Here is a 26,053-nt window from a genome sequence, read left to right as displayed (position 1 = left end):
CACTTCATATGTATACATACATAAAAAAAAAAGATCATTAATTCATCATAGGCATTTAACTGGAAGTTAACTTCTCCTTCTCAACAATTTCCCGAAGAATCAAACTGATGGCAACATCCACGTTATAATCATCCATGCTATCCAGAGCGATAAATCCTGACTTCCATTGTGTAGCCAAAGTACGGCCCCATTCAATTAGTTTTGGACTAGCCATATGATCAGTGGCATGCGTACAGACGATCAAAAATGGTGGTGGTGACGCTGGTGATGATGGATCCAAATCGATTGATCTCAGTTTGTGATTAAATGACCGTAGTTCTTTCAACTTCTTACCACTATTATGTTCAGTCCTCCACAAATTCTTGAAATTGTAAACCAGAGAATAAATATCCCTCTCTTTACCTTGTTCCCAACGGTTTTCATAATTTCTAAATTCCGTCCATGCATCTAGAAAGCAATTTCTTATAATATCTAGTAGTGAAAATCCACCATCGGACAATTTGTTGTAATTAGACCAAAGGGCGTGATTCGTGGAAGATGCAGCTTGATCTGGTGTATTTTCCATTGTGTCTTCATAGCCTGGTGGGTCGGCCCCATGATTTAATTCAGGCACAGCGCTGTATACAAAGATGTACCCATCAATTCTCGCATTCAATTCAGAAGCTCCTGATGCCACTAGCATAGATGTAGTGGAAACTGGATGCCTAGGTCCATCAGCCAATCCTCTAAGTACCCTCTTGTCCAATTGGGTAAACAATGATACTTCTAGAAATGGAACCACCATTTCTGGTTTGAAACCTGGAGTATCTATAATATCAATTGGTATCGAGGTATAAGTCGGTGGTATATAATTCACAGGTAGTGATATAGTGTCTTGAACTGGTGGTGCATCACTTACATTCGAATTTGCTGATGACCATGATCTCAATATATTAACATCTGAATTGGTCAGAGTATTCACAGTTTTTAGTTCCTCCGATTGTGGTTCCAAGTACTCATACATACTGGTATCCTTACTCTTCAGATGTGAATGTCTAATTTGGTTAGTTGAACGACTTTGGAACTGTGTCTTCACTTGAGTGAATTCATTGATAAATGATTGAAATACGAGCGGTGATAGTATTACATGGGGTGAAATTGAAGGTGAGTTAAAGATGGGTTGTGGAGCTTGACTTCCCTGAGTTCTATTCATTAGCCTTCCATGGGCCTGTCTATCTAGTAATGTTCTACCCAAATTAGAACGTGGACTAAAATCAAATAACCAGTTTGTTTGTTCTCTCGTAGGATAATGCACTTCTCTTACGATATTGACCGTCAATCTGGAGATGAGTGAAGATTTACCAGTAGCATCTCCACCAAGGACCGCAAGTCTGATGGGACGTGGTTCAGCCATGTATTTTTCTATCCAACTTTCTTTTATTTGTCATTTGAAAGTTTAAAGGAGAGAGGTCCTTGTAGAAAGCTCGCAACCCTTATGATGATCATACATGATCATACACACATAGTAAAGTTATATTAAACACAAAGGTGAAAGGAGATACACTGGTGAAATTCCTATGCTGTGATGCAATGTTCGATATGCCATAAAAGCGGTAGACCCATGTACTGTGCTCATTGCATGAGTAGCAGCCCTCATATGCTTCTGAAATTAAAGCTTGATCTGTTGATATTGCGAGAGACTAATGGTCATCTAAAGAGTCGTGTAGAGGACATATTGGAATATGGATTGGGTCAAATTGCTGGTAAAGAACCAAAATCTGCGTCTACTAATGTAGAGGGTGACATACTTGGAAGAAGACTGCGAAAGTTGGACTCAGTCATTTTAAGGAGGAAGAATAATAGAGTCAAGTATAGAATATCACAGTTGAACCGTCGAATATATGAAAAGAGACATAGAATTGAAGCTTTGCGTAGTAAATTGCAACTCCCTAGTAAAATTGGTATTCATGAGAAGGAATTAAAAGCTAAAAGAGAAAGTCAAGAATTAACCATTTCTGAAGGTAAGCAACAACTGACGCAGATAAGAAAAGTTTTATTGAAATCCCAACTCTCCAAAATAAGGTCATTGGTAGAATGGTTTGTGATACGTAAACGAGAGTCCTATGAGTTCCCGTATACATTGGCATTTCAGCCGATAGTATCACTTAGAAATGTTTACAAGTTACCATCATCGGTGGTTTGGGGATCCATTTCCACCATGTCCCGATATTTGAAGCTTTTTGCAGAGATTCTGTTCTTCACTCTTCCGCATAATGAATTGGTTGCACCTAATGCGCCAGAGTTAGAATTAGAAGTATCGGCCAAAACCGCTGATGAAAGCAGTAGTGATGAAAATACCATCGTTGATCACTTGACTAAAATCTTTATCAATATTATTCAAATATCGAGACACTTGAATTTAATATCCAAGGATCCAATTGATTTGGCATGGATGTTAGACCAAAATGATCTAGATACGCTTTTTTACAACATGGCTATGAGATTAGAGACGAAGAGTAAACCAGTGTTTCATCATTGGACCTATCCTCAAATTTTAGCCGTCGTATCGGAAGCTTTACAACTTTCTTCGGTTTATGCTACTTCACCTGTCTCTAGACAGACGCTTACAGGTACTAAGGCAAATAACAACGACCGCTGGTACGTAGTTAGATGAAGCTCGGTGATACTCAAGTTTATGTTTGTCCAATGATCATTATGAGATATGTTAGAATGGCGAGGAAGTATGTAGATGATAATGCAGTTCTTATTCTTGACCCAGTATGAATTTTCCCGATCTTCGAAATAATTTTACCGTAAGCTCAGGCCTCTAAGGAGCACTGAAATATGCAGTTCAAATATACTTGGTATAGTTAATACTCCTATATCATCGATTTTTAGCCGCTGTGATCCTCGAGGCCATATCCGGGATTACCCTGACTAACATGTTGGCTCAATTTCTTGCAACAAGACCGTCTTTTGAAAAAACACGACCCCTTACCAACCAGCCATTAAAGATATTGGAAAGTACGACTATTGAACAGTAGTCCCAGCAGGCAGTTACATTAAAGGGTTTGATAGATCGCAATTAACGTAGCTTAGGATTTGAATTGTAACTGACTTCCTTTCTGGATCCTTATTTTATTGAATTGTCATGGGTTTATCTGATCAACAATTGTTCGACTTGAACAAGAGGGCCGTGAGCCAAGGTTTTAATATTAAGCCAAGATTGAATTACAATACCGTTAGAGGTGTTAACGGACCTCTAGTTATCTTGGAAAAAGTGAAATTCCCACGTTACAACGAAATTGTTAATTTGACTTTGCCAGATGGTAGCGTAAGACAAGGTCAAGTTTTAGAAGTTAGAGGTGATAGAGCCATTGTGCAAGTTTTTGAAGGTACTTCTGGTATTGATGTTAAAAAGACCTGTGTTGACTTTACCGGTGAAAGTTTAAGAATCCCAGTTTCTGAAGATCTTTTAGGTAGAATCTTCGACGGTTCCGGTAGACCGGTCGACAATGGTCCTAGAGTGTTTGCTGAAGACTATTTGGATATCAACGGTTCCCCTATCAATCCATATTCACGTATCTACCCAGAAGAAATGATCTCTACAGGTGTTTCAGCCATTGATACCATGAATTCTATTGCTCGTGGCCAAAAGATTCCAATTTTCTCAGCATCTGGTTTACCACACAACGAAATTGCAGCTCAAATCTGTAGGCAAGCAGGTTTGGTTAGACCTACAAAGGATGTTCACGATGGACATGAAGAGAATTTCTCTATTGTTTTCGCCGCCATGGGTGTCAATTTGGAAACTGCTAGATTTTTCAAACAGGATTTTGAAGAAAACGGATCTTTGGAGAGAACTTCGCTATTCTTAAACTTGGCTAACGATCCAACTATTGAGAGAATTATTACCCCTAGATTAGCTTTAACGACTGCAGAATATTTGGCCTATCAAACTGAACGTCATGTTCTAACCATTTTAACAGATATGTCTTCTTATGCAGATGCTCTTAGAGAAGTTTCAGCTGCTAGAGAAGAAGTGCCAGGTAGAAGAGGTTATCCAGGTTACATGTACACAGATTTGGCTACCCTTTACGAAAGAGCAGGTAGAGTTGAAGGTCGTAACGGTTCCATTACACAAATTCCAATTCTATCGATGCCAAACGATGATATCACACATCCAATTCCCGATTTGACTGGTTATATCACAGAAGGTCAAATCTTCGTGGATCGTCAATTGAACAACAAGGGTATCTACCCACCAATTAACGTCTTACCATCCTTAAGTAGATTGATGAAATCTGCTATTGGTGACGGTATGACGAGAAAGGATCATGGTGATGTTTCTAACCAATTATATGCTAAATACGCTATTGGTAGAGATGCAGCAGCTATGAAAGCAGTGGTTGGTGAAGATGCATTATCCATTGAAGATAAACTATCCCTAGAATTTTTGGAAAAATTTGAAAAGACTTTCATTGCTCAAGGTGCCTATGAAGATAGAACCGTTTTTGACAGTTTGGACCAAGCTTGGAGTCTTTTGAGAATCTACCCTAAGGAAATGCTGAATAGAATTTCCCCAAAGATTTTAGATGAATTTTACGAAAGATCTAGAGACGATGATGAGGATGAAGATGAACAAGATCCAGATCAAAGACCAGGTTCATCAAAAAAGAATAACCAGGAAGAATCTTTAATTTGAATGTAGTGCAAAATTAGTCTAATATAAATAGAATAAGGTGAAAAATAGAAAAACTTAAAGAAAATATAATTTTGTGTGAATATAATGCATAATGTTTTTTTTTCTTCTTCTTCTCCTCTACGCACTAACCCTTATTCCTATTGTTACTATTAGTGCTGTTATTCTGATTGTTATTCATGCCATATAAACTACTGAGAATGTGATTTCCACTACCGTAGTGATTCTTCGGGCTGAAAGTAGTGGCGTTGGGTAAAAATTGATTCCAAAGGTTATGTTGCTGTTGATTCATCATCATTAATTTTGCCTTGAAAGTATTCGAAGAAGGTAAACCAGGAGTATTGCTGTTGTATATGCTCGTTACATTATTTGGATTATTATGGTTATTATTGGGGGTCATACGAATGTTTTCAATTTCCTGTTCCATTCTTTTAGCATTATTAAAAGTGGCTAACAGTGACGGTAATTCCTTTGATAATTGTGTTCTTTCTAACATGAGTGAGAGATCAGTGGATGTAGACATCGGTACCGAAGCAGATGAACTTCTTGAACGTAATTCTGGATCTGAGTTATCCGTCTCCAGAGATGAAGGTGAGAGTGAATCTATAACAAAAGGATCGGCAACGGCATGGTTTTTGGCGTCCGCCTCTGTCAAAGAGTCTTGCAATAATTTGTTATCCGAAAGCAGCCAGCTGAAGTTCATGGAATTATACATTGCCTCAACGTCCAAAAACACTTGCAGACATTCGTCAAATAATGTTTGATCCCCTGTAGCTTGTGCATCTTGTAATTGTTCCACCAATATTTTCATAAACGATCGGTATGCTGGTATAACCTTGGCGTAGTCTTTCTTTGTGGATAAGTGGGTCTTTAGAGATTCTAATTCAACATCTATGAGTAACAGTTTGGAATCTATAAATACACCTGCAATTCTATTCCTAAGTGCCCGTAGTTTTACTTTGCAAGTAAACCATAACTCTAGAAGTAAAGTGATAGAATCCTCGAGAATCCGACTTTGCATACTAGCCACATAATCACGTACAGAAGCTGCATCTCGTTGTAGATTTTGAAGCCGTATGGAAAGTTTATCACACTTCCTAATACATTTTAGTGCGATGTCTTTGTAAAACCCATTACCATTATTTTCCCTCGATTCATTGTCTGCTTCACTAAGTTCAAATTTAACCAAAACACTTTTCCCTAAAATTTTAATATCCCATGCTTTCTCTAAGAACAGCTCTATCTTTAGAAGTTCAGTGTAAATTTTTAACGTTTGGGCACAATAGGAGATATCCTGCTCCTGAACACCCGGCTTCTCTGCTTGTCGATCTACTAAAGTTTTCAGAACATCAGGAGTTAGATTACTTCTATCATCCTCACATCTTTGGAAAACCGAGACTATCGTATCCTTGTAATCCTTCCCACTTGTCCCCTCCATATTGTTATTATTATCTGGTGTTCTAATATTATTATTATTATATTATCTATTATCTTTTTTTTCTTTTCTTCCCACCTATATGATCGATGACACAAACACAAACATGCAATGGTATTCAGACTAGTTTAAACATTAACTCCATTAAACGAATTGCCCCGATATTGAAATATGACTTATTTTTTCAAAAAAAATGGGCAAGTGAAGAAAAACAGAGCTTGTAGCGAAAAAAATGCAAATTGACGATAAAGACAAAATTTGGGGAGTTAGTTGCCTTCACGTCATAAAATGAAAAGATGGACCTTCGGAAAAGGAAATAAGATGAGATGAAAGTTATTTGCCCCCCTTTTTTCCCACAATTTTTTCGTGGTATTTCAAATAGACGCGTTCCTCGAATGTTTTAATATCTGATGTTTTCAGTTAACATCGGCGGATTTTTATATTTTTTTTACCTTGAGTTCTTGTATCTATCAGATACCGTGTATAATGATCTTATTGTTTACCATGGAACTTCGGCGGCTAAAACATGGATCCTTGGCGGCTATTTTCTCTCTCACTTTCATTTCAGATTTTTCTTGAAAGTATTCATGAGAGATGATTCTAGCATGAAACTTTCTCATGAAGAAGTTTCCTCTTTACCCTTTCGTCTATTTTTGATCGCTTAATGAAATGACTTCTTCCTCTTGCCATCCGTAAACTGCATCTTGCACATTCAAATACCGTCATATATCAAACCATCATAGAGTGCTTTCGCCTGTGTAAGCGTACTTGTTTACACCTTTTAAGAATAGAAGTGAAAGGAAGGGGTTCAAGTTCTACTTCTTTCTGTTTAGCCGCCAAGAAATTAGAGCTTTTATTTTCATCCCCAGTGGAAGGGTAATGTTCGTGTGATGTGATGTCGTTAAATCACATCAACCATTATCATCCGACCAGGTTCACATCTTACATACACATAGAGAAGCTTGAGCTCTATAGATCCCTACCACTGTGTTGGCCTTATAGGCGTATGACTTCTGTAAAAGTAGAGTGTCACATCAGATCACGTGATCTACACTTATCAAGAATCAATCCGAGAATCCACTGGTATATATGCACACATAGCTATTGAACTCAGGCAGATGATGAGGATACTGCAGCTCTCTCAATCTCGAAATAGTCTAAGAGTCATGTGCCTCTGTTTTTACACACTGTCACGTGGCATAAATAAAAAGGGAGTTTTCTCGACTCGGAGAATTGAACCATTGAAATTGAACTACTGGAATCTGCAGATTGATCCTACTAAGAATCAAATAGGAGGATATAAAAGGTAGTGAGATTGTATTTAAACAATACCTACTGTTAATCAATTCTCAATCCCTTAATTTGTACATTTGCTTTATTCCTGAAAATAAGGTAGTTGCTAGATGACTGTATCCAAAAAAGATAGTGGTAAAACTTCCCCGGGCAATATCGTTGTTGTTTCCAACAGATTGCCCGTAACGATCAGTAAAAATGCTATGGGTAAGTATGAATACAAATTTTCCAGTGGTGGTCTTGTTACTGCATTACAAGGGTTGAAAAAGACTTCTACTTTCCAGTGGTATGGTTGGCCAGGTCTTGAAATTCCTGATGACGAAAAACCTGTTGTCAAGAAAGACTTACTTGAAAAATTCAATGCAATCCCAATTTTCTTATCAGATGAAATTGCAGATTTGCACTATAATGGATTTAGTAACTCGATTTTATGGCCACTTTTCCACTACCATCCGGGTGAGATTAATTTCGATGAAAATGCGTGGTTAGCCTACAACGAAGCAAATGCTACATTTGCAAGTGAAATCTGTGGTAATCTACAAGATAATGATCTGGTTTGGGTCCATGATTATCATTTGATGCTTTTGCCTGAGATGCTAAGTGCTCACATTCAAAGGAAAGGTTTGAAAAACATTAAATTGGGATGGTTTTTGCATACACCTTTCCCCTCAAGTGAAATTTACAGAATTCTGCCTGTGAGACAAGAGATTTTAAACGGTGTGTTGAGTTGTGATTTAATTGGATTCCACACTTACGATTACGCAAGACATTTCTTATCATCGATTCAAAGATGTTTAAACGTTAACACTTTGCCTAATGGGGTGGAGTACCAGGGGAGGTTCGTCAACGTGGGGGCTTTCCCCATTGGTATTGACGTGGATACTTTTAAGGAAGGTTTACAAAAGGAGAATGTCAAACAGAGGATTAGGACTTTACAAGAGAGATTCAAAGGTTGTAAAATTATGGTTGGTGTCGATAGATTGGATTATATCAAGGGGGTTCCTCAAAAATTACATGCAATGGAGGTTTTCCTTAACGAACATCCCGAATGGATCGGTAAGGTTGTTCTAGTGCAATTGGCAATCCCCAGTAGAGGTGATGTGGAAGAATATCAATATTTACGTTCGGTGGTTAACGAATTAGTGGGACGTATTAATGGTCAGTTTGGTACAATTGAGTTTGTCCCAATTCATTTTATGCACAAATCGATTCCTTTCGAAGAATTGATTTCGTTATATGCGGTCAGTGATGCTTGTATCGTCTCATCAACTCGTGATGGTATGAACTTAGTCTCCTACGAGTACATCGCTTGTCAGGAAGAGAAGAAAGGCTCCCTCATATTGAGTGAATTTACGGGTGCTGCGCAGTCATTAAACGGTGCTCTCATAGTGAACCCCTGGAACACAGATGAACTTTCAGATTCGATTAATGAGGCTCTAACGCTCCCTGATGAAAAGAAGGACTCAAACTGGGAAAAACTCTACAAGTACATCTCCAAATACACTTCTGCCTACTGGGGGGAAAATTTCGTTCACGAATTAAACGCTACCGGTACCATCAAGACAGGTCAATAGATAATAAGAGGGCTCTAACCGAACCCGACAGCGGCTACTATACTGTCAAGATACTACTTATTATATACTCTACGTACTACTACTGTACTACTCACGTGACAATTGAGCTTATTTTTTTTTCTTTTTTTCTTCCCTTATTCGCTTCTAATATGGTTCGCCTAAAAGAGGGAAAGAAGTGGAAGCTTTTCAGAAACCTTCAAGAATACGAGTAACTTGGCTAAATTCGTGTAGAAATTACGAAGGAAAACAATTATTTAATGGGAAATTGCCATCTTTTGATGGCTTTGGTGGTTTTGGGTTAATTAGTTTTTGTATTCCTCTGGCAAAGAAAGAAAGAAAAAGTACTTTTATCTTCCCTTAGTATTATTTGTCCATTGTATTATTATTTGCAGTGGTACGTGAGTGATAGAAATGGGTCAGCTCCTCTCACATCCTTTGACGGAGAAGACCATAGAGTGTAATGATTATAAAGAGATCGTTCAGGCTTACAATTCAGTCGGAGATGCAGCGTTCGCCAATGGTAAGACGAGGTTGCCTCGCTTCTATAACTGTGTGGGGACAATGCAAGGTTATAGATTGACTCAAGAGGATGCACATCTTGTAGTTAATGAGGATAAAACCATTCGTGTTAAATTTTTCAATCCCTTTAAAAACTCAACAGAAGAACTAACAATGAGTATATTTGCACTTTTTGATGGTCATGGTGGTGATGATTGTTCCAATTTCTTAAGCGGCGGACGTCATAATAATGGTAATCCCAGAAACAAAGGCATAGCAAAATGGATAGCGTATAGTTTCGAAAGGCATGCATATGGAGCTTACGTGAAAGTTAAAAATGGTGAAGATGACAAGGGAGCAAACCCTGAGTACAAAATTAGCCCGCCTAATTCAAAGAAAGCGTTTAAAACCATGCAAGGGCTAGTGATGCAGATTTTAAAGGACGCCTTTTTCCTGCAAGATCAAGAATTGTATCAGTATTTCGCTAACAGTTCGTGTGGATCCACTGCTGTAGCAGCTGTTATAATCAATTTTGAAGATTTGTATGTGATAAACAGCGGTGATTCGCGATGCATATTGTCCTCAAAATCACTAGGTGTAAAGACGATGTCATTCGACCATAAACCCCAGCATATTGGTGAATTGCTTCGTATTAACGATAACGGCGGAACGGTCTCGCTAGGTAGAGTGGGTGGTGTACTTGCGCTGAGTAGAGCATTTGGGGATTTCCAATTCAAAAGAGGAGTTTACTACAGTAATAATAAGTATAATGGGTACAAAATGAGGCAATCATCAGGAATCCCACCTCAGGAATCTCAAGTAACCGTGGAGCCGGACGTACTGATGCATAAGATAGATTACAACAGAGATGAGTTTTTGGTACTCGCATGTGACGGAATATGGGACATTTACAGTAATAAACAATTGGTACAATTTATTAAATATCATCTAACACTGGGCGTTAGTCTGGACGGAATTGTTGCCAAAATTTTAGATCATGGGATAGCGCAGGCAAATAGCAATACGGGCGTTGGTTTTGACAATATGACCGTGATAATTTTGGTTCTTAATAAGTCCAATGAAACCTTACAAGACTGGTGTACGAAGATGAAATTCCGGTTAGAACGTGAAAGAGGACTTAGTTGAAACCGGTGGTCTCAATGACTACGATGCATCTTTCTCAGCGATTCTCACGCCTCAATTCTTAGCATTCCTAATATTTGGTTGGTTTTTCCTTCCCTTTTTATGTCATTTAATGATAAAGAAGCACTTTTGAATGTAGTATATTATTATGTATAAAGTGTACAGTTTGATCTAATCGATAAAATAAAAGTGCCCGAGTTCAACCCAGAAGAAGAGGAAACGGAAAGAGTGCAAAGAAAAGTGAGCAGAAGAATTGACAATGGCCGAAGATGACGAAGATCTCGTAAGGCTATCACCAACTCCTGAGAATTCTGGGGCCCTCGCTAAGGAGTACACTTTGGATATACCCAGAATTCCTAGTATTGAATTACCTCTCCATGTGTCCTCCCACCCGCAGAGCGTTAAGAAAGCTATAAGGATGTGTGGTGGATTACAGCCTGTCAAGGAGGCTTTACATGAGAGGAGTAGTTTAGAAGATACTCAGCAAGGTTTGGAACTGTATTTAAACGAAGGTCAAGATCCCAATGGATCAGAACAATTCTTCAACGAACATCCAATTATTGGAAAAAGAATCCCATTTAGAGATGAATCTGTTGTTCTTAAAATCCAACTGCCCAAGGGAACAATGGATAAGTATGGTGGAAATGTGAAGGAAGCGCTTGCTGATTTGAGTTCCAAGGAAGTTAGAGTTACACCTGTAGCCATTGTGAACAATACGGTTAAATTTCGGGAAATGTCAGATTTCCAAGTCAGATTAGATCATGTACCGTCTGCCAATGAGTTCAAAAATAGTTTTGGTTCTCTCGAATGGAGCAATTTTAAAAAGTTCGTGGAATCTGTACCTGATAACGATCCAAGACCCTTTGAAAACATTACCGATATGACTGTCAATAGAAGTAATAAATGTCCGAGTACCGATTTCCAACTACCGCCACCACCCAGATTTTCCATGGTTGGACTACCATTACTGTACAAATATTCGACAAATCCATTTGCTAAAAAAGAGAATGGTGTTCCTGAAGTAAGCAGTACCTATATTAAAAATTATCAACAATTTGTTCATGATATGGGAGAAAAAACCAAAGTTCCCACCAGACCACATGAACTATTACAAAGGGATTTCGATTCTGCGCAGGCTAATGGTGTGTATCCGGGCACTAAGAAAGAATCTAAATTTTATGAATGCTTAATGGAATGTTTGGAGATTTTGAAAACACTATTTGAACAAAGGCCAATTTGGGTCAAGAGACATCTGGATGGTATCGTTCCCAAACAGATATACCATACCATTAAAGTAGCACTGGCATTGGTTTCTTATAGATTCACTATGGGCCCCTGGAGAAATACTTATATCAGATTGGGAGTTGACCCTAGATCTTCACCGGAATATGCCAAATACCAAACGGAATATTTCAAAATTGAAAGGAAAATGTTAAAATCACCATCTGCAAGTAAAAATATTCCTAAGCCACCACCTAATGTATTTGAGTCCGATACACCTGGTAGTATCGATAGCAGGTTTAAATTTACTGGTAGTCGGATCCCCTGGTATTTCATGCTACAGATCGATCTATTGGTGGATGAGCCTAATATTCGTGAAGTTTATGATAATGTCAAATATTTGAGTCAGCCCAATGAATTGACCGGTTGGTTCGAAGAATTAGACTTGGCTAAAATGAGAAGAATTGTGAAATATGAATTAGGTTGTATGGTTCAAGGAAATTTCGAATTTAACAAGTACAAGCTAAAGTATTTTAAGAACATGTTATTTGTCAAAGAATCCATGATGGGTGGAGCAACTGCGCTCAAGAAAGATCCAGACGGTGATATAAATATGGGTGGCACTGAGCAATCTGATAGACCTGTACCGCCTGCCATTGAAACTGCTAACGAATTGGAAGAAGCTGAAGAGGATGATGATAACGGCGTAGCTACAGGTGAAGCTGATGATGTCATTTTGGAAGCTGAAGAAGCCGATGATGATGAAAACATCCAAGTAGATCCGCCAGAAGGAGAAGAAGATGGATCTAATGATGATGAAGATGATGATGCAGATCAAGAGACATTCGATCCGAAATCAGCATCCTTCCAGGAAATCGTTAACCGTATATCTAAATCTAACCCTCAGGCAGCTCAGAGAATTGCTAAAGAACTCGATGGGCTTATTCACGAAACTAAAATGTGATAATTGCATTGAATAACCGCTAATACCTTATACTTTCGTATATCGTGACTTTTATTATCATCTACCATTGAATGAAGATGAAAAAAAAGTCAAGCTTTAATGTAATAATATTGAAGTCGATGCTATAAAGAATCCCGTTTGAAAGGGTCAAGTCTTTAGCTTTAGCTGTGCTAATTCGTTCATGCTCAGATCATTGGTATTAAAGAGGTGTGCCTCTTCTGGTCCCCCTCAAGGATCCAGTCAACTGTCGATACCTAGAAGACCCGCTAGAAAGATCCGCCTTGGTAAAGCCAGGCCTGCAATTTATCACCAATTCGATGTGTTAGTAGAACTGAGTGATGGTAGTGTAGTGAGGAGGAGGTCCCAGTTTCCTAAGAATGAAATTAGATTGATTCAAGACCAGAGAAATAATCCATTGTGGAATCCAACTAGAACGGATCTGGTGGTAGTAGACGCTAATGCAAGTGGTAAAGTGGATAGATTTAAGCAAAAATATGGCTCTCTATTTTCTAGCGAGGATAAATCTAAGGGTGTGCAGCAAGAAGAACAGCCTAGTACAAAGAAGGCAGAACCTGAAGCTGAAGTTGCAGCTGAAGACGAAGATGAATTTGGTATGGATGACTACCTGTCGCTGTTGAACGATAGTTCTAAACAGATCAAGACCGGTAAATTGGCTACCAAGAAGAGGGATAAGAAATGATGCATTTTTATTTTTTCACTTTACTATTTTTAACAATATACTTGTATATAAGAACGACATAGCGAACGATTTTCAGATGAGCTTGCACAGCAGTACTAACAATCGCTAGGAAGAGAGAAAGGGAAATAAACATTTGAAATATGGGGAGCGTTTTCCTTCCTCATTTGCGTACCGGTTGGCATGTTGACCAGGCAATTGTTACAGAGACAGAAAGATTAGTTGTTATTAGATTCGGTCGCGATTGGGATAAGCAATGTATGATCATGGATGAAATGTTATACTCAATAGCTGAAAAGGTTAAAAATTTCGCGGTAATCTATCTGTGTGATATCGATGAAGTGCCAGATTTCAATGACATGTATGAATTACAAGATCCAATGACTGTAATGTTCTTCTACCGAAATAAACATATGATGTGTGATTTTGGTACTGGTGATAACAATAAGATGAATTTTTTAGTGGATGATAAGCAAGAACTTATTGATATTATTGAATGTATCTTTAGAGGTACTAGAAAGAACAAAGGTCTTGTCACCTCTCCTTATGACTACAATCATAGAAGAGTTTCTGAGGGCGGTAGAGCCGCAGTTTAGCATTTCTGGCAATAAGAAACTAAGCCATGGAAATGATAACATAGAGAGACCAGATAAACAGTTATAAAGCGGTAAAATGAGAGATTGTTATGGGATACTGATAGTATATCATGGCATGTGCTTTTCACGTGCTTTTCACGTGATCAAGATTATACTTATCATCCATCATGATGAAAAAAAATTTTGTTATGTTAGTGAAACTTTAACCCAGCTCGAACGTAAAAATATCTTTACGAACAAATCATACTCGTTATAAAGTTATTCTCCTTTAGTCAAGTTGTGGTTTTCAAACTTTGCTAGAAGATTTTATTCTCAAATAGCCAAAAAATCGGTTAAAATCAAGCCAATGAGCAGTGAAGATATAAAGAAGGCAAGATCTGCCATCCCATTTAACAGGGAACATTTGGAGAGTGTCTTAAGACAAAGATTCTTCTTTGCACCAGCATTCGACCTTTATGGTGGTGTTTCTGGTCTTTACGACTATGGTCCTCCAGGTTGTGCATTCCAAGCTAATGTGGTCGATTACTGGAGGAAACATTTCATTCTAGAAGAGGACATGTTAGAAGTCGACTGTACTATGTTGACCCCACACGATGTGTTGAAGACATCTGGTCACGTAGATAAGTTCTCCGATTGGATGTGTAAAGATAGAAAGACCGGAGAAATCTTTAGAGCTGATCATATCGTGGAAGAAGTCCTAGAGGCACGTTTGGTTGGTGACAAAGAGGCCAGAGGTTTAGTCAAAGATGCTAATGCTTCTGCTAAAGAAGATGCCGATAAGAAGAAAAGAAAGAAGAAGGTTAAGCAAATTCAAGCCGTTAAATTGGAAGATGCAGTGATCAAGGAATATGAAGAAGTCTTGGCTAAGATTGATGGTTATTCCGGTAAAGAATTGGGTGAATTGATGCAAAGATTTAATATTGGTAACCCAGTCACTGGTGATCCACTAGAGCCACCTGTTGCCTTCAACTTGATGTTTGAAACTGCTATCGGTCCATCCGGGCAATTGAAAGGTTACCTAAGACCTGAAACCGCTCAGGGTCAATTCTTGAACTTCAACAAATTATTAGAATTCAACAACGGTAAGACTCCATTTGCCTCTGCATCTATTGGTAAATCTTTTAGAAATGAAATTTCCCCAAGATCCGGTCTTCTGAGAGTTCGTGAATTCTTGATGGCCGAAATTGAACATTTCTTGGATCCTCTTGACAAATCCCATCCAAGATTCCACGAAGTTAAAGACGTGAAGTTGTCATTTTTGCCTCGTGAAGTGCAAGAAGCTGGTTCTACTGAGCCTATTGTAAAGACTATTGGTGAAGCTGTGGAGAGTAAGATGGTCGATAATGAAACTTTGGGTTATTTCATTGCTAGAATCTCCCAATTCTTGCTAGCCATTGGTGTTGACGCAACCAAGTTGAGATTCCGTCAACATTTAGCTAATGAAATGGCACACTATGCTGCCGACTGTTGGGATGGTGAATTATTGACTTCATTTGGTTGGATCGAATGTGTTGGTTGTGCTGATAGATCTGCTTACGATTTAACCGTGCATTCTGAAAAGACCAAACAAAAACTAGTCGTTAGACAAAAATTGGAAAAACCAGTGGAAGTCACTAGATGGGAAATTGATTTGACAAAGAAACTGTTTGGACCAAAATTCAGAAAGGATACTCCTTTGGTAGAAGCCTATTTGTTGAACTTGTCTCAAGAAGAATTGGCTTCTAAGGCTGAAGAATTGAAGAACACTGGTAAGATTGTTTTCCAAGTGGAAGGTATTGATGGTAAATTGGACCTTGACGACAAGTTTGTTCAAATTGAGAAGAGAACTAAAATAGAGCACGTTAGAGAATTCGTTCCTAATGTTATTGAACCATCCTTCGGTATTGGTCGTATCATTTATTCCGTTTTCGAACACTCTTTCTGGAGTAGACCTGAGGATACCGCTAGATCCGTCTTGTCCTTCGCACCATTGGTGGCTCCTACAAAGGTTTTGTTGGTCCCACTATCCAACCACAAGGATTTGGCACCAGTTACAGCACAAGTCTCCAAGCAATTGAGAACCGAAAAGATTCCATTCAGAGTTGATGATTCCGGTGTTTCCATTGGTAAAAGATATGCTCGTAACGATGAATTAGGTACTCCATTCGGTGTTACCATCGATTTCGATTCCTGTAAAGATGGTTCTGTCACTTTGAGAGAGAGAGACTCTACTAAGCAGGTGAGAGGTTCTACCAAGGATGTCATCGAGGCTATCCGTAGTATCACTTACGGTGGTGTTACTTGGGAAGAGGGTACTAAGAGTTTGACTCCATTTACTTCTCAATCTGAAAGTGCATAAATCGCTGAATAATTGAGCAAGGAAATGTACAGTTTTTAATCTTATATAAAATATAATTTTTCGTCTTCTTTGCTCAAGATTCATACGACAGAGAGAGGAACGTTAATTGAAAAATTTCACGAAATAATAATAAAACTAACTCTAAAGAACTGGTAAAAGGAGGATAGGATAAATAAACAATGTCATCATCAGCAGCCGTTAGAGATTCTGCAAAGCAAATACTCAAAATCATAGAAAAATTGCCTGATGAGAGAATAAAACATTTGGTATCGTTCAAGGATTCACAAGCTGAAAGGTTTAGGAGAGTAGCAGGATTACAATCAACTGATAAGAATGAAAAAAAAGCATCATTGGAGGATATTAAAGATATAATTACGAGAACCTCAGGACCATTAGGACTTCAAAAAGATCTTTTGAAAAAAGTGCAATCGGCATTACCACAGGATGAACTTACTGAACAAAGTATTCAAGAACAGATGAGAGCACTTTCCAATATCTCCAATAACAAATTTAAAAATTATTATGATGTTGGTGAAAAGCTATATAAACCAGCAGGAAATCCCATTTATTATCAGCGAATCATGGATGAAATTCAAGGTAAACAAAAGGAAACGTTCTTATCAGCTCTGAGAACAGTTGTGTTTGGGAAATGAATTGATTTATTTATTTTGATGAAGCTTGTAAATACGCTATAATATAAATAATATTATTATTTGGCAAATCCAATTGAAATTCTATGACCTTTAAACTCGTATAGTTCCCCCATTGAATTTAATTGAGCCGTCGCATGAGAAATAGAATCGTATTCCACAAATGCTACTTTACGAATGGCAACTAATCTAACTTCAACGAATCCATCGTTCTTGAAAATTGGTTCAAGTTCGGATAATTGACAATCTTGTGGTAAGCCTTGCACCAACAGAACCTTATTTGGTGGGTTCTCTGTGGTGACAACTTTTGCATTGGTAGGGCGTGATGTGTTATCGTCATCGGTTTGCCTTTTAACTTCACGCTTAGGTTTCGATAGCTGAGTCGCTAACTGCTTAGAGATCTCATCCTCACTTAAACCTTTCCTTCTTAGTTTACTTCTCAGTCTTCTTGAGCGCCTTTTATTCACCCATTTCTCTTTATCTAACCTTTGACGTCTTGATTTTAAAACTCTTTGTAGAAGTGATGGATTCTTTATGGATAATCCTAGTAACGAATCTCTTTTGGCAACTTGAATATCAATATTACGTCCATGAACCGTCAAACCCTTTTCCTGGAAAGATTGAGCACTACTTTCATTGATAAAAGTTATAAAACACTGGCTTGTTAACGTTTTTGATATTGAGATGTCCACCACACCATTTGGTTCATCCAACAGCTTCAACTCATCATTGCCGATGGTTTCATGCTGTGGCAATGGGAGTTCATGATTTAAAGCGAATGGATTTGAATGGTTAATACATTTCAACAGATTTCTAATGTAATGATCCCTCGACTGTGGCCTTCTTGGTAAATTCCTCAAGTACAGGCAACTACACATAACAAGTACCTGCTTTGTTAAGAGTAAAACAGACAAAGCTTGTAAAAATGATGAAGTTAGTTTAAAATAAAAATTGAAACCGCTTGATAAGGACAAAAACTAAATATTAACTAATACATATATGATATAGATGTTTTATCACCCTTATTTCTTGGTAGCCTTTTGAGCAGCCTTGGTAACCTTACCAGCCTTGTCGTTCTTAACAACGGACTTGATAACACCGACAGCGACGGTTTGTCTCATATCTCTGACGGCGAATCTACCCAATGGTGGGTAGTCAGTGAAAGCTTCGACACACATTGGCTTGGATGGCAAGAACTTGACCAAAGCAGCGTCACCAGACTTGATGAACTTAGGGTGGTCTTCTAGCTTCTTACCAGATCTTCTGTCGTTCTTTTCAATGATTTCATCGAATCTACAAGCAATGTGAGCGGTGTGACAGTCCAAAACTGGAGAGTAACCAGCAGAGATTTGACCTGGGTGGTTCAAGATGATAACGGTAGCGTTGAAAGATTCGGTAGCCTTTGGTGGGTCGTTCTTGGAGTCACCGCAAACGTTACCTCTTCTGATTTCCTTAACGGAAACGTTCTTAACGTTGAAACCAACGTTGTCACCTGGGACACCTTCAGTCAAAGATTCGTGGTGCATTTCGACGGACTTGACTTCAGTGGTGACACCAGCTGGGGCGAAGGTAACAACCATACCTGGCTTGATAACACCGGTTTCAACTCTACCGACTGGCACAGTTCCGATACCACCGATCTTGTAAACATCTTGCAATGGCAATCTCAATGGCTTGTCAGTTGGTCTGGAAGGTGGGTCAATAGCGTCAATGGCTTCCAACAAGGTCTTACCCTTGATGACACCAGCCTTGGTTTCCTTTTCCCAGCCCTTGTACCAAGAAGCGTTGGTGGTTGGTTCAATCATGTTGTCACCGTTCCAACCAGAGACTGGAACGAATGGAACAGTCTTTGGGTTGAAACCAACCTTCTTAACGAAGTTAGCGGTTTCCTTGATAATTTCTTGGAAACGAGATTCATCCCATTTAACGGAATCCATCTTGTTGACAGCAACAATCAATTGCTTAACACCCAAAGTGTAGGCCAACAAAGCGTGTTCTCTGGTTTGACCGTCCTTGGAGATACCGGCTTCGAATTCACCGACACCACCACCGATAATCAAGATAGCACAGTCAGCTTGAGAAGTACCAGTGATCATGTTCTTGATGAAATCTCTGTGACCTGGAGCATCGATAACGGTAACGTGGTATTTTGGAGTTTCGAATTTCCACAAAGCGATATCAATGGTGATACCTCTTTCTCTTTCAGACTTTAACTTGTCCAAAACCCAAGCGTATTTGAAAGAACCCTTACCCAATTCAGCGGCTTCCTTTTCAAACTTTTCGATGGTTCTCTTGTCAATACCACCACACTTGTAAATCAAGTGACCAGTAGTAGTGGACTTACCAGAGTCGACGTGACCGATAACAACAAGGTTAATGTGAGTCTTTTCCTTACCCATTTTGAATTGCTCTGTAAAGATGTAGTTGCTGTGGTTCTTTTGAAAATAAAAAAGAATGAAATAAGAGGAACTTAAGTGAAATAGACGAAGATCCTTCTCTCTTATATGGTTTCAGTGATGAAACTTCTCTTTTATAAAGCCCCAGTACCTTTTTTTTCTTCCTGCATAAAAAATTTTTCTTCAAACTACCGAGAAGAGAAAAAAAGAAAAGGGCTGTGTTTACAGTGCGGTGTTCTGATGTCAGTGCAATTAGCATGGCATCTCGGCATTGCGTGGGTACCGTTTCTTTTTCTCTCATTACGTGCGTTGTTTCTCTTTCTTTCGAATCAGAAAATTTTTCAAGCGAGCGCGGCACCAAAGATCCGATGGTGTACAGCTGTATGTATCTGGTAAATGGGTGTTGGGTGAACGGGTGTTGATAGAATAGTCACAGAATATTTGAAGGAAGGGTAAGCAAGGTAGCGTGATAAGCACGTGATGTGTGAAGTGATCTTTCGTCTTCACTGTCAACAAGATCCTTCGATGAAAAATGATGAACACCCGTCGTTTTGAATTACTTGGTATACGTACTTAACAGCCGCGGTTATAGGCCATGATATAAAGTAAAGTAAAATAGAATAGAATAAAAAGGGTTGTTTTTCAACTCATGCTGTAGAGCAAGCAGGGTATGATAAATGTATTTTCCTTTTTGTTTTGTTTTTTTTTTTCTTTCCTCTTTCACTCTTATTCTCTTCTGTCAAGACTGGTCGTACTGCTTTGGCGGCTTACAACTTCTAAACTGTCAATAATATTATTTTGCTGTTCCATATCTCTTATGAAGGAATCTTGACTCCTGTTAGACGGTATCGATGATGAGTTTAGTCTTATTGGTCCTCCTCTCGTTGTACTTCCAGATCCGTTTGTTAGTTTGAATATTAGTGAGGTAATTTTCCTTATTGTAGCACTGGTTAGATGGCCGATCTTTTTGAATCCGTACTTCCAATTCGATTCATTTTCTATTATATCCCAACGAGGTCGTACAGGACTAAAACTTGTAGGTAATTGATTACTTTTCGCTTCAAAGTGATTTTTGACCTTTTCATAAAGCCATCTTCTACCAGCAAATTCAACAATGAAGAAAACTGCAAATATACCGATAAAAATTCCCAAGACATTGACTTCGTTAGTTGTATTAGAAGTTGGACATGCATACACACTTCTCACTTCGAAAAAATACGAACAATCGTGCAAGGATCCAATGTAGGAGATTTGAGCCTCTGATGCTATTTCTTTATCGCAAACAAAATTTAGTAGGGTAGACTTACGATCTCTGCCGTTGGCACACATTGATCCATTTTCGTATTTCATTGTTAATTTCTTATTGCCCAAAAGCGTGGGGCTAGTGCTAAAATCACCAATGGAAATTATTTCATTTTGAGAATTCTGATAAAATCCACCAGTTGTGTTAGCCAATGAGGGTCGTTCTTTCTCAGTAACAGGGCTTGAACAAATTCCTAGTGTAAAATTGACACCATATCCCCAACCTCTTACAGACCATCTTGTTTTCTTTGAATCCCCTGGACTTTGCTTGTCGTTGTCGCCCGACCTATTAGGTGTTGATGATAATTGAGATAAGTCAATGTATGAACCGGATGTAGGATTCGTTACCGCACAGAATAATTCCTGATTTCTACCTTCATGATTACCATCCTGAGACCTCTCTCTATTATGTATTTGCTTCTTAGAAATATTGGATTCTTTAATATGCTGCGGCCAAGTCGCGTAATATCTCACAGTGGTAAGGAAGACCAAAGCTGCTAACAGAATTGTTACAAACTTTCTGGTAATTTTAAGAGCCATTGCTCTTGATAATACTTGATAACGACCGCTGGTACAAGGTCCGAATGCCTTTTGTTTGTACGATCGTCAATCCGTTTCTTTCTAAGTTATTTAACATGTCTAGGCGAAAACGAAAACAGGGACTAAAATCGAGAATGGACTCACTATCATGTGATGATGTGGCTGAACGTTCTTGGCATTCTAATTTGAATTATGGATGTGTATGCAAGTTGTTCAATTAAAGGCAACTGAGGATGAATTACTAGTATTTGGAAGATTTTAGAGTATCAGCAGTTTGTCTACAAGAGCAAGTGGTTGTCTGATTTGATTACCATCATACAACATCTAATTTTACTAATAAAATAGCAGAATAATACGATATGTAAAGTTTTAAAAGTAGGAACTCCTTACTATTGAAAAATTCTTTTGAAAAAGTACAAGCGTATCTGGCAGATTCCTTTAGTTTGACATCTTGTATTACACAGTTTCTCCAGATTTCGGTCATGTGTTTGCTCTTTCAGCGTCAGCGACAGCGTCAGCGTCAGCGTCAGCAAAAAAAATGGAACACAAAATTTAGGCGGTAATTATAAATGAAAGAAGGGAAAAGAGAATGATTTATAGTTCCCTTCGAGATTTTTAAGTTATATATGCATTCTTTAGAATAGATATAGGAAGGAAGAAATAATATTCGCTATGAATCAATTGGCTTGCACTTGCGAAGACGATGACGATGACTTCATGTTTGAGCATGATAATACTTCGCACTGTTTAGATTTAGAATTACAACGACTTAATGAAGAGAGTGTTCAAATGGGTCTATTAGTTAATAATATCGAGGAAAGAACCAAGGAAGATATCGTGCGATGGCAAAAGGTTTTAGAAGATTCACGATTTGAAGGTAAGGCGACTTTTCTTCAACGTATATCCCACATGGTTTCCCCTGGAAGTGGTTCAAGTCCTGTAGGGTCCATTGATGAGAGAACCGTAAGCGCACAACTGAAGAAAACCATGGAACGAGATCTACAGCTGACGCAAGGAAGCCAAAGACAACACAAGTATCGCAAATGGAGAACTTGGTTCAAGGAATGGGTTCATCGTAATGGTGGTAATGAGGAGAAAAAAGAAAATCCCGAAAAATGGACCACCACAGATAGCGATTCTGAAGGATTACTAGTGATGAACTCGGTCATTGTGGGGGGCAATCAAAACTTAAGGCAACCACATAGGGTGCATTCTACCGTGCAAGCTCGTAATTTTTCCGATCATGCCAGATTGCCCTCATCTTCGGTGACCTTGGCCGAACACAAATATTTGTTCGGTGGTAATAATACTGCTTCGCTTACCACGGGTATTCGAGCAACCCACCATAGTAGCAGTAATGAAAGTATTATTAGCGAAAGTACATCAGGTCTACAAATTGCTCACAACTTGAAGTACAGTGCACTGACCCATGGTCCCACGGTTCCTGCGCCTACGCCCGCGCTTGCACCTGTAACAGCACATTACCAAGACAATGTAAAGGGTCCCAGGTCATCATGCGAGATTAGCACCCCACCTCTTCTGCAATCACAATCCAAGAAATCTAAATCAACGTCTAGTATGTTAGGTTTCCGCGGACGCAGCTTTCGTAGTTTGCGTGGATCTGGACATAGTTTACGTAAACATCATCTGTAGTTATTATTATTATTATGATAACGATAACGATAAAGATGATGGTCAACTATTTTGTGACACATAAGTCGTTTCTTTTTCTGTCGCACCCATACAAACACAGTTGCGGATTTGAATAATATGCCTCATTTTTCGCCGGAGGAGTATAAAAAGGATCTATAACCTATATATTTGCTCAATTACTGTCTGCTTCAGTTTGAGCACATTTATACGGCTAAACAAAATCAATAGAAGACAAATAAGGTACTAAAAATGTTGAGTGAAATCGTTAACAATACATGTTCTGCTTGTAAGGATTCCTGTCAATGTGGTGACAAATGTGGCTCAACCTGTGCAGGTGACAAGAGCTGTCAATGTGGTAGCAAACCTCAGTGTAGCAGCTGTGGTGAAAACTGTACCTGTACTAAGGAAAAGGGCTGCGGTTGTTCCCACTAGATTAAGAAAACTAAATTTGCATTGCATATGATTTAGATATTATTTATATAAGGGGTCTAATTAAAAAGTTTATTTTAAAGGTATTGTCTTTGGAGACTGAAATGCCAAAACTAATTGTGATTTTATGTTCTGCATCCTTCTAACATTAAAATTGAGATTTACATGACACTATGGCCGAGTGGTTAAGGCGTGAGACTCGAATGTTTCTTTATTCGGTTATCTCTTGGGCTCTGCCCGCGCAAGTTCGAATCCTGCTGGTGTCGAATCTTTTTTTTTCAGAATTTCAACCCTGAACAATTACTATTGTACAAAACAATAATCATCTATTAACGAACTACAATTATACAATACGAAGTGGCGTGTATGTGAGCGAAACATTAGATAACATTTAATTCATGCCTAAGTAATCAAATAAGTTTGGAACATCTTGAGCGACAGTCTTTGCAATGGTAGCACTTTGTAACCATTTAGGAATGTTACCACCGGCATCGCTTGCCGAACAATTCAACCAGGTAAATTCAGAGGTAGAATAGTTGTATTCTAACCTTTCTACACTGACGTACCATGCTGGAACATGACCTTTTGCCTTGGCTTCGGGTTTAATATCATTATCAGCCCTTAATGAAACTACAAGGGATGCTTCAATACCATTGGCATCCTTAAATGGTTCCATTGGGTACACCCATTGATTAAAGTCCCTTGCGGCTAATGGACCACCTAATTCATACTGAGAATTAATTCTAACCCATCCGTTAACTTCTTCTTCGATGTTAACCCTTTTCAGAACGTCGATGTATTGAGCTTCAATAATACTACGCCTGGATCTTTCAGGCATAATCCATTTACCATCAGGACCTTCTTCTACACCTAATAAGGCGTATAAAACCTTAGAATATTGCTGTTTGGTTAAGTTATGCTTGGAAACACGACATAGCCATTGTTCACCCTTCTTCGTTGTACTGTAGGTTTGAACTTCAATTCCTTTGTTAAACTTGTAAAGTTTACCCTTTTTCCAACTACGATTAACCTCTTTTGAAATGGCATCTGCAGCTGCCCATAATTCTTCACCACTCTTTGGTAGCTGTTCACTGCTGTATTGATTCGTGTCGATGATCATCGCTACATTCTTTATATGTTGAAGAGAAAAGAAGTTATATAAAACGCGAGAAAAGGCGAACCTCTTTATATCATCACTACGACAATTGTAAACTAAACTTCACCATCGCAAACAAACAAAAGACGGGATAGAATTAAAGAGATGCGACTTTCCATACTTCGTAGAGATGATGGTTGTGTAAGCTGCCCGCAAGCTGCACCATGTCCAACATGTGGACCCGATGAGAACTGTGTAATGACAGAGCTAACATGCCATTCCTGTCCCAAAACATACTGTCAAAAGAAGAGCGGATCTTCGCTAAATAATTCAACACAGTCACAACATCATTCTAACAGCGGTAAAATTGTTGGTGGTGTAGTCGGTGGTGTTGTCGGTGGTGTTGTCTTCGGTGTTGCCTTACTACTGTTGTGGTTGTATCATCGTTACTGGAAGAGAATTCTCAGAGAGAAGAAAGATAGACTAGCCGAATCAAGAGAAATGTTTGGTGAAGATGCTGACTTTGATGACGATGATAGTGATAGTGAAGATGATAGCGAAAATGATCACGGTGCAAGTGAAGATGAAATGAACGATGCAGTCGCAGAGCTACCGCATAAATCATCAGACGCTCGCAGCAGTACTAGAAACAGTACTGTCACAACTCATACAAAGGCAAGTAATATTCTACCAATCGCTTATATTCCCGGTGTTACAAGTAGACCACCAGGCGGTTCACGTCTAGGTAACAGCGATGTGAGATCTCATATTACACTAGGATCATCCATTCTGGGACCTGATGACGCGTCGATGCATTCACCAGCAGTTGCGAATAGAAACAGTAACTTGAGTTTGAATGCCAACCCTGCTCCTGTTCCTAACACAGATGCAGTTCCTGATCCAAACACAACCGCCAACACAGCTACTAATGCCGAACCTGAACCTCGAGATTTGACAACCGCTATAAGAGCCAAGCCAAAACTAGTACAGATTGAAGAAACACCAGAGGGTGAAGAATTACCGAATACAGATTCCCAGATACCATATGAGGGGCATCAAGAACATGATCAATACCAGGACGAAGATCAAGATCAAGATCAGCAGAGTGACGCAGGAAGTGGTAGTTTCGTATTAGACGTAGCAGGACCGGAGCCTCCTACTCGTACGGAAGAAAGCAGACCAACTAGCCCGTTTGAAGATCCCCAGTAATAACCGCGCCGTGCGCGGTGATGCACATCCATACATAAAAATATACCAACATACGAACTCCATTTTCTCCCAATCCCGCCACAACGTCATAACCTGTGACATAGTGAACATCTTCCCTTACCACGTTGCTGCAATTCATCGGGCCTGAACGGAGTACAACCACGTTGTGAATGCTTGTGATCACCGTTTCCGTGCCTATTTCTGCTACTAGCAGTACTTTAATTACAAATGCGTGCTACTTCCGCTATAAATCATACACACTGAACTGAACAATTACTAAGGTGTTTTAACGCGCTGGCCTATTTGTCACTGAGGCGCATCTAGTCCTTGTAATATCG

At 38.9% G+C, this 26,053-nt stretch overlaps 17 protein-coding genes and 1 non-coding gene across 18 annotated transcripts; 12 read left to right on the top strand and 6 right to left on the bottom strand.

The window, feature by feature from the left end:
* Window positions 1–55: 55 nt before the first annotated feature.
* Window positions 56–1,393, bottom strand: ZYRO0C17028g (uncharacterized protein; the record flags this gene model as incomplete). Its single annotated transcript, XM_002496334.1, has 1 exon — window positions 56–1,393. One exon carries the CDS (start codon window positions 1,391–1,393, stop codon window positions 56–58), a length of 1,338 nt encoding a protein of 445 aa, XP_002496379.1.
* Window positions 1,394–1,564: 171 nt separating this feature from the next.
* ATG14 (Atg14p) lies at window positions 1,565–2,653 on the top strand (the record flags this gene model as incomplete). Its single annotated transcript, XM_002496333.1, has 1 exon — window positions 1,565–2,653. The coding sequence occupies one exon, from the start codon at window positions 1,565–1,567 to the stop codon at window positions 2,651–2,653; it is 1,089 nt and encodes a 362-aa protein (XP_002496378.1).
* A 477-nt stretch (window positions 2,654–3,130) lies between these two features.
* Window positions 3,131–4,684, top strand: VMA2 (H(+)-transporting V1 sector ATPase subunit B; the record flags this gene model as incomplete). Its single annotated transcript, XM_002496332.1, has 1 exon — window positions 3,131–4,684. One exon carries the CDS (start codon window positions 3,131–3,133, stop codon window positions 4,682–4,684), a length of 1,554 nt encoding a protein of 517 aa, XP_002496377.1.
* Window positions 4,685–4,808: 124 nt separating this feature from the next.
* MDM36 (Mdm36p) lies at window positions 4,809–6,119 on the bottom strand (the record flags this gene model as incomplete). Its single annotated transcript, XM_002496331.1, has 1 exon — window positions 4,809–6,119. The coding sequence occupies one exon, from the start codon at window positions 6,117–6,119 to the stop codon at window positions 4,809–4,811; it is 1,311 nt and encodes a 436-aa protein (XP_002496376.1).
* Window positions 6,120–7,519: 1,400 nt separating this feature from the next.
* Window positions 7,520–8,983, top strand: TPS1 (alpha,alpha-trehalose-phosphate synthase (UDP-forming) TPS1; the record flags this gene model as incomplete). The annotated part of the gene is made up of 1 exon (XM_002496330.1): window positions 7,520–8,983. One exon carries the CDS (start codon window positions 7,520–7,522, stop codon window positions 8,981–8,983), a length of 1,464 nt encoding a protein of 487 aa, XP_002496375.1.
* Window positions 8,984–9,394: 411 nt separating this feature from the next.
* PTC4 (type 2C protein phosphatase PTC4) lies at window positions 9,395–10,627 on the top strand (the record flags this gene model as incomplete). The annotated part of the gene is made up of 1 exon (XM_002496329.1): window positions 9,395–10,627. One exon carries the CDS (start codon window positions 9,395–9,397, stop codon window positions 10,625–10,627), a length of 1,233 nt encoding a protein of 410 aa, XP_002496374.1.
* Window positions 10,628–10,883: 256 nt separating this feature from the next.
* Window positions 10,884–12,809, top strand: TFC1 (transcription factor TFIIIC subunit TFC1; the record flags this gene model as incomplete). The annotated part of the gene is made up of 1 exon (XM_002496328.1): window positions 10,884–12,809. The coding sequence occupies one exon, from the start codon at window positions 10,884–10,886 to the stop codon at window positions 12,807–12,809; it is 1,926 nt and encodes a 641-aa protein (XP_002496373.1).
* Window positions 12,810–12,990: 181 nt separating this feature from the next.
* Window positions 12,991–13,509, top strand: MRPL36 (mitochondrial 54S ribosomal protein bL31m; the record flags this gene model as incomplete). The annotated part of the gene is made up of 1 exon (XM_002496327.1): window positions 12,991–13,509. The coding sequence occupies one exon, from the start codon at window positions 12,991–12,993 to the stop codon at window positions 13,507–13,509; it is 519 nt and encodes a 172-aa protein (XP_002496372.1).
* Window positions 13,510–13,649: 140 nt separating this feature from the next.
* DIB1 (U4/U6-U5 snRNP complex subunit DIB1) lies at window positions 13,650–14,102 on the top strand (the record flags this gene model as incomplete). Its single annotated transcript, XM_002496326.1, has 1 exon — window positions 13,650–14,102. The coding sequence occupies one exon, from the start codon at window positions 13,650–13,652 to the stop codon at window positions 14,100–14,102; it is 453 nt and encodes a 150-aa protein (XP_002496371.1).
* A 346-nt stretch (window positions 14,103–14,448) lies between these two features.
* Window positions 14,449–16,440, top strand: GRS1 (glycine--tRNA ligase; the record flags this gene model as incomplete). The annotated part of the gene is made up of 1 exon (XM_002496325.1): window positions 14,449–16,440. The coding sequence occupies one exon, from the start codon at window positions 14,449–14,451 to the stop codon at window positions 16,438–16,440; it is 1,992 nt and encodes a 663-aa protein (XP_002496370.1).
* Window positions 16,441–16,619: 179 nt separating this feature from the next.
* CBP6 (Cbp6p) lies at window positions 16,620–17,093 on the top strand (the record flags this gene model as incomplete). Its single annotated transcript, XM_002496324.1, has 1 exon — window positions 16,620–17,093. The coding sequence occupies one exon, from the start codon at window positions 16,620–16,622 to the stop codon at window positions 17,091–17,093; it is 474 nt and encodes a 157-aa protein (XP_002496369.1).
* A 56-nt stretch (window positions 17,094–17,149) lies between these two features.
* Window positions 17,150–17,968, bottom strand: MUD1 (Mud1p; the record flags this gene model as incomplete). The annotated part of the gene is made up of 1 exon (XM_002496323.1): window positions 17,150–17,968. The coding sequence occupies one exon, from the start codon at window positions 17,966–17,968 to the stop codon at window positions 17,150–17,152; it is 819 nt and encodes a 272-aa protein (XP_002496368.1).
* A 144-nt stretch (window positions 17,969–18,112) lies between these two features.
* TEF2 (translation elongation factor EF-1 alpha) lies at window positions 18,113–19,489 on the bottom strand (the record flags this gene model as incomplete). The annotated part of the gene is made up of 1 exon (XM_002496322.1): window positions 18,113–19,489. The coding sequence occupies one exon, from the start codon at window positions 19,487–19,489 to the stop codon at window positions 18,113–18,115; it is 1,377 nt and encodes a 458-aa protein (XP_002496367.1).
* A 723-nt stretch (window positions 19,490–20,212) lies between these two features.
* Window positions 20,213–21,328, bottom strand: MRL1 (Mrl1p; the record flags this gene model as incomplete). Its single annotated transcript, XM_002496321.1, has 1 exon — window positions 20,213–21,328. One exon carries the CDS (start codon window positions 21,326–21,328, stop codon window positions 20,213–20,215), a length of 1,116 nt encoding a protein of 371 aa, XP_002496366.1.
* A 672-nt stretch (window positions 21,329–22,000) lies between these two features.
* On the top strand, window positions 22,001–22,981 carry ZYRO0C16720g (uncharacterized protein; the record flags this gene model as incomplete). Its single annotated transcript, XM_002496320.1, has 1 exon — window positions 22,001–22,981. The coding sequence occupies one exon, from the start codon at window positions 22,001–22,003 to the stop codon at window positions 22,979–22,981; it is 981 nt and encodes a 326-aa protein (XP_002496365.1).
* Window positions 22,982–23,577: 596 nt separating this feature from the next.
* ZYRO0C16698r lies at window positions 23,578–23,676 on the top strand. Its single transcript is given in 2 exon segments — window positions 23,578–23,614; window positions 23,632–23,676. It is a non-coding gene; the product is annotated as a tRNA-Ser (tRNA).
* Window positions 23,677–23,801: 125 nt separating this feature from the next.
* Window positions 23,802–24,530, bottom strand: ZYRO0C16676g (uncharacterized protein; the record flags this gene model as incomplete). Its single annotated transcript, XM_002496319.1, has 1 exon — window positions 23,802–24,530. One exon carries the CDS (start codon window positions 24,528–24,530, stop codon window positions 23,802–23,804), a length of 729 nt encoding a protein of 242 aa, XP_002496364.1.
* Window positions 24,531–24,671: 141 nt separating this feature from the next.
* OPY2 (Opy2p) lies at window positions 24,672–25,715 on the top strand (the record flags this gene model as incomplete). Its single annotated transcript, XM_002496318.1, has 1 exon — window positions 24,672–25,715. One exon carries the CDS (start codon window positions 24,672–24,674, stop codon window positions 25,713–25,715), a length of 1,044 nt encoding a protein of 347 aa, XP_002496363.1.
* Window positions 25,716–26,053: the final 338 nt, after the last annotated feature.

This window comes from Zygosaccharomyces rouxii (genome assembly GCF_000026365.1).
Source record: "Zygosaccharomyces rouxii strain CBS732 chromosome C complete sequence".
NCBI classification, from domain to species: Eukaryota; Fungi; Ascomycota; class Saccharomycetes; order Saccharomycetales; family Saccharomycetaceae; genus Zygosaccharomyces; species Zygosaccharomyces rouxii.
This window is presented reverse-complemented; position numbering and strand designations above follow the sequence as displayed.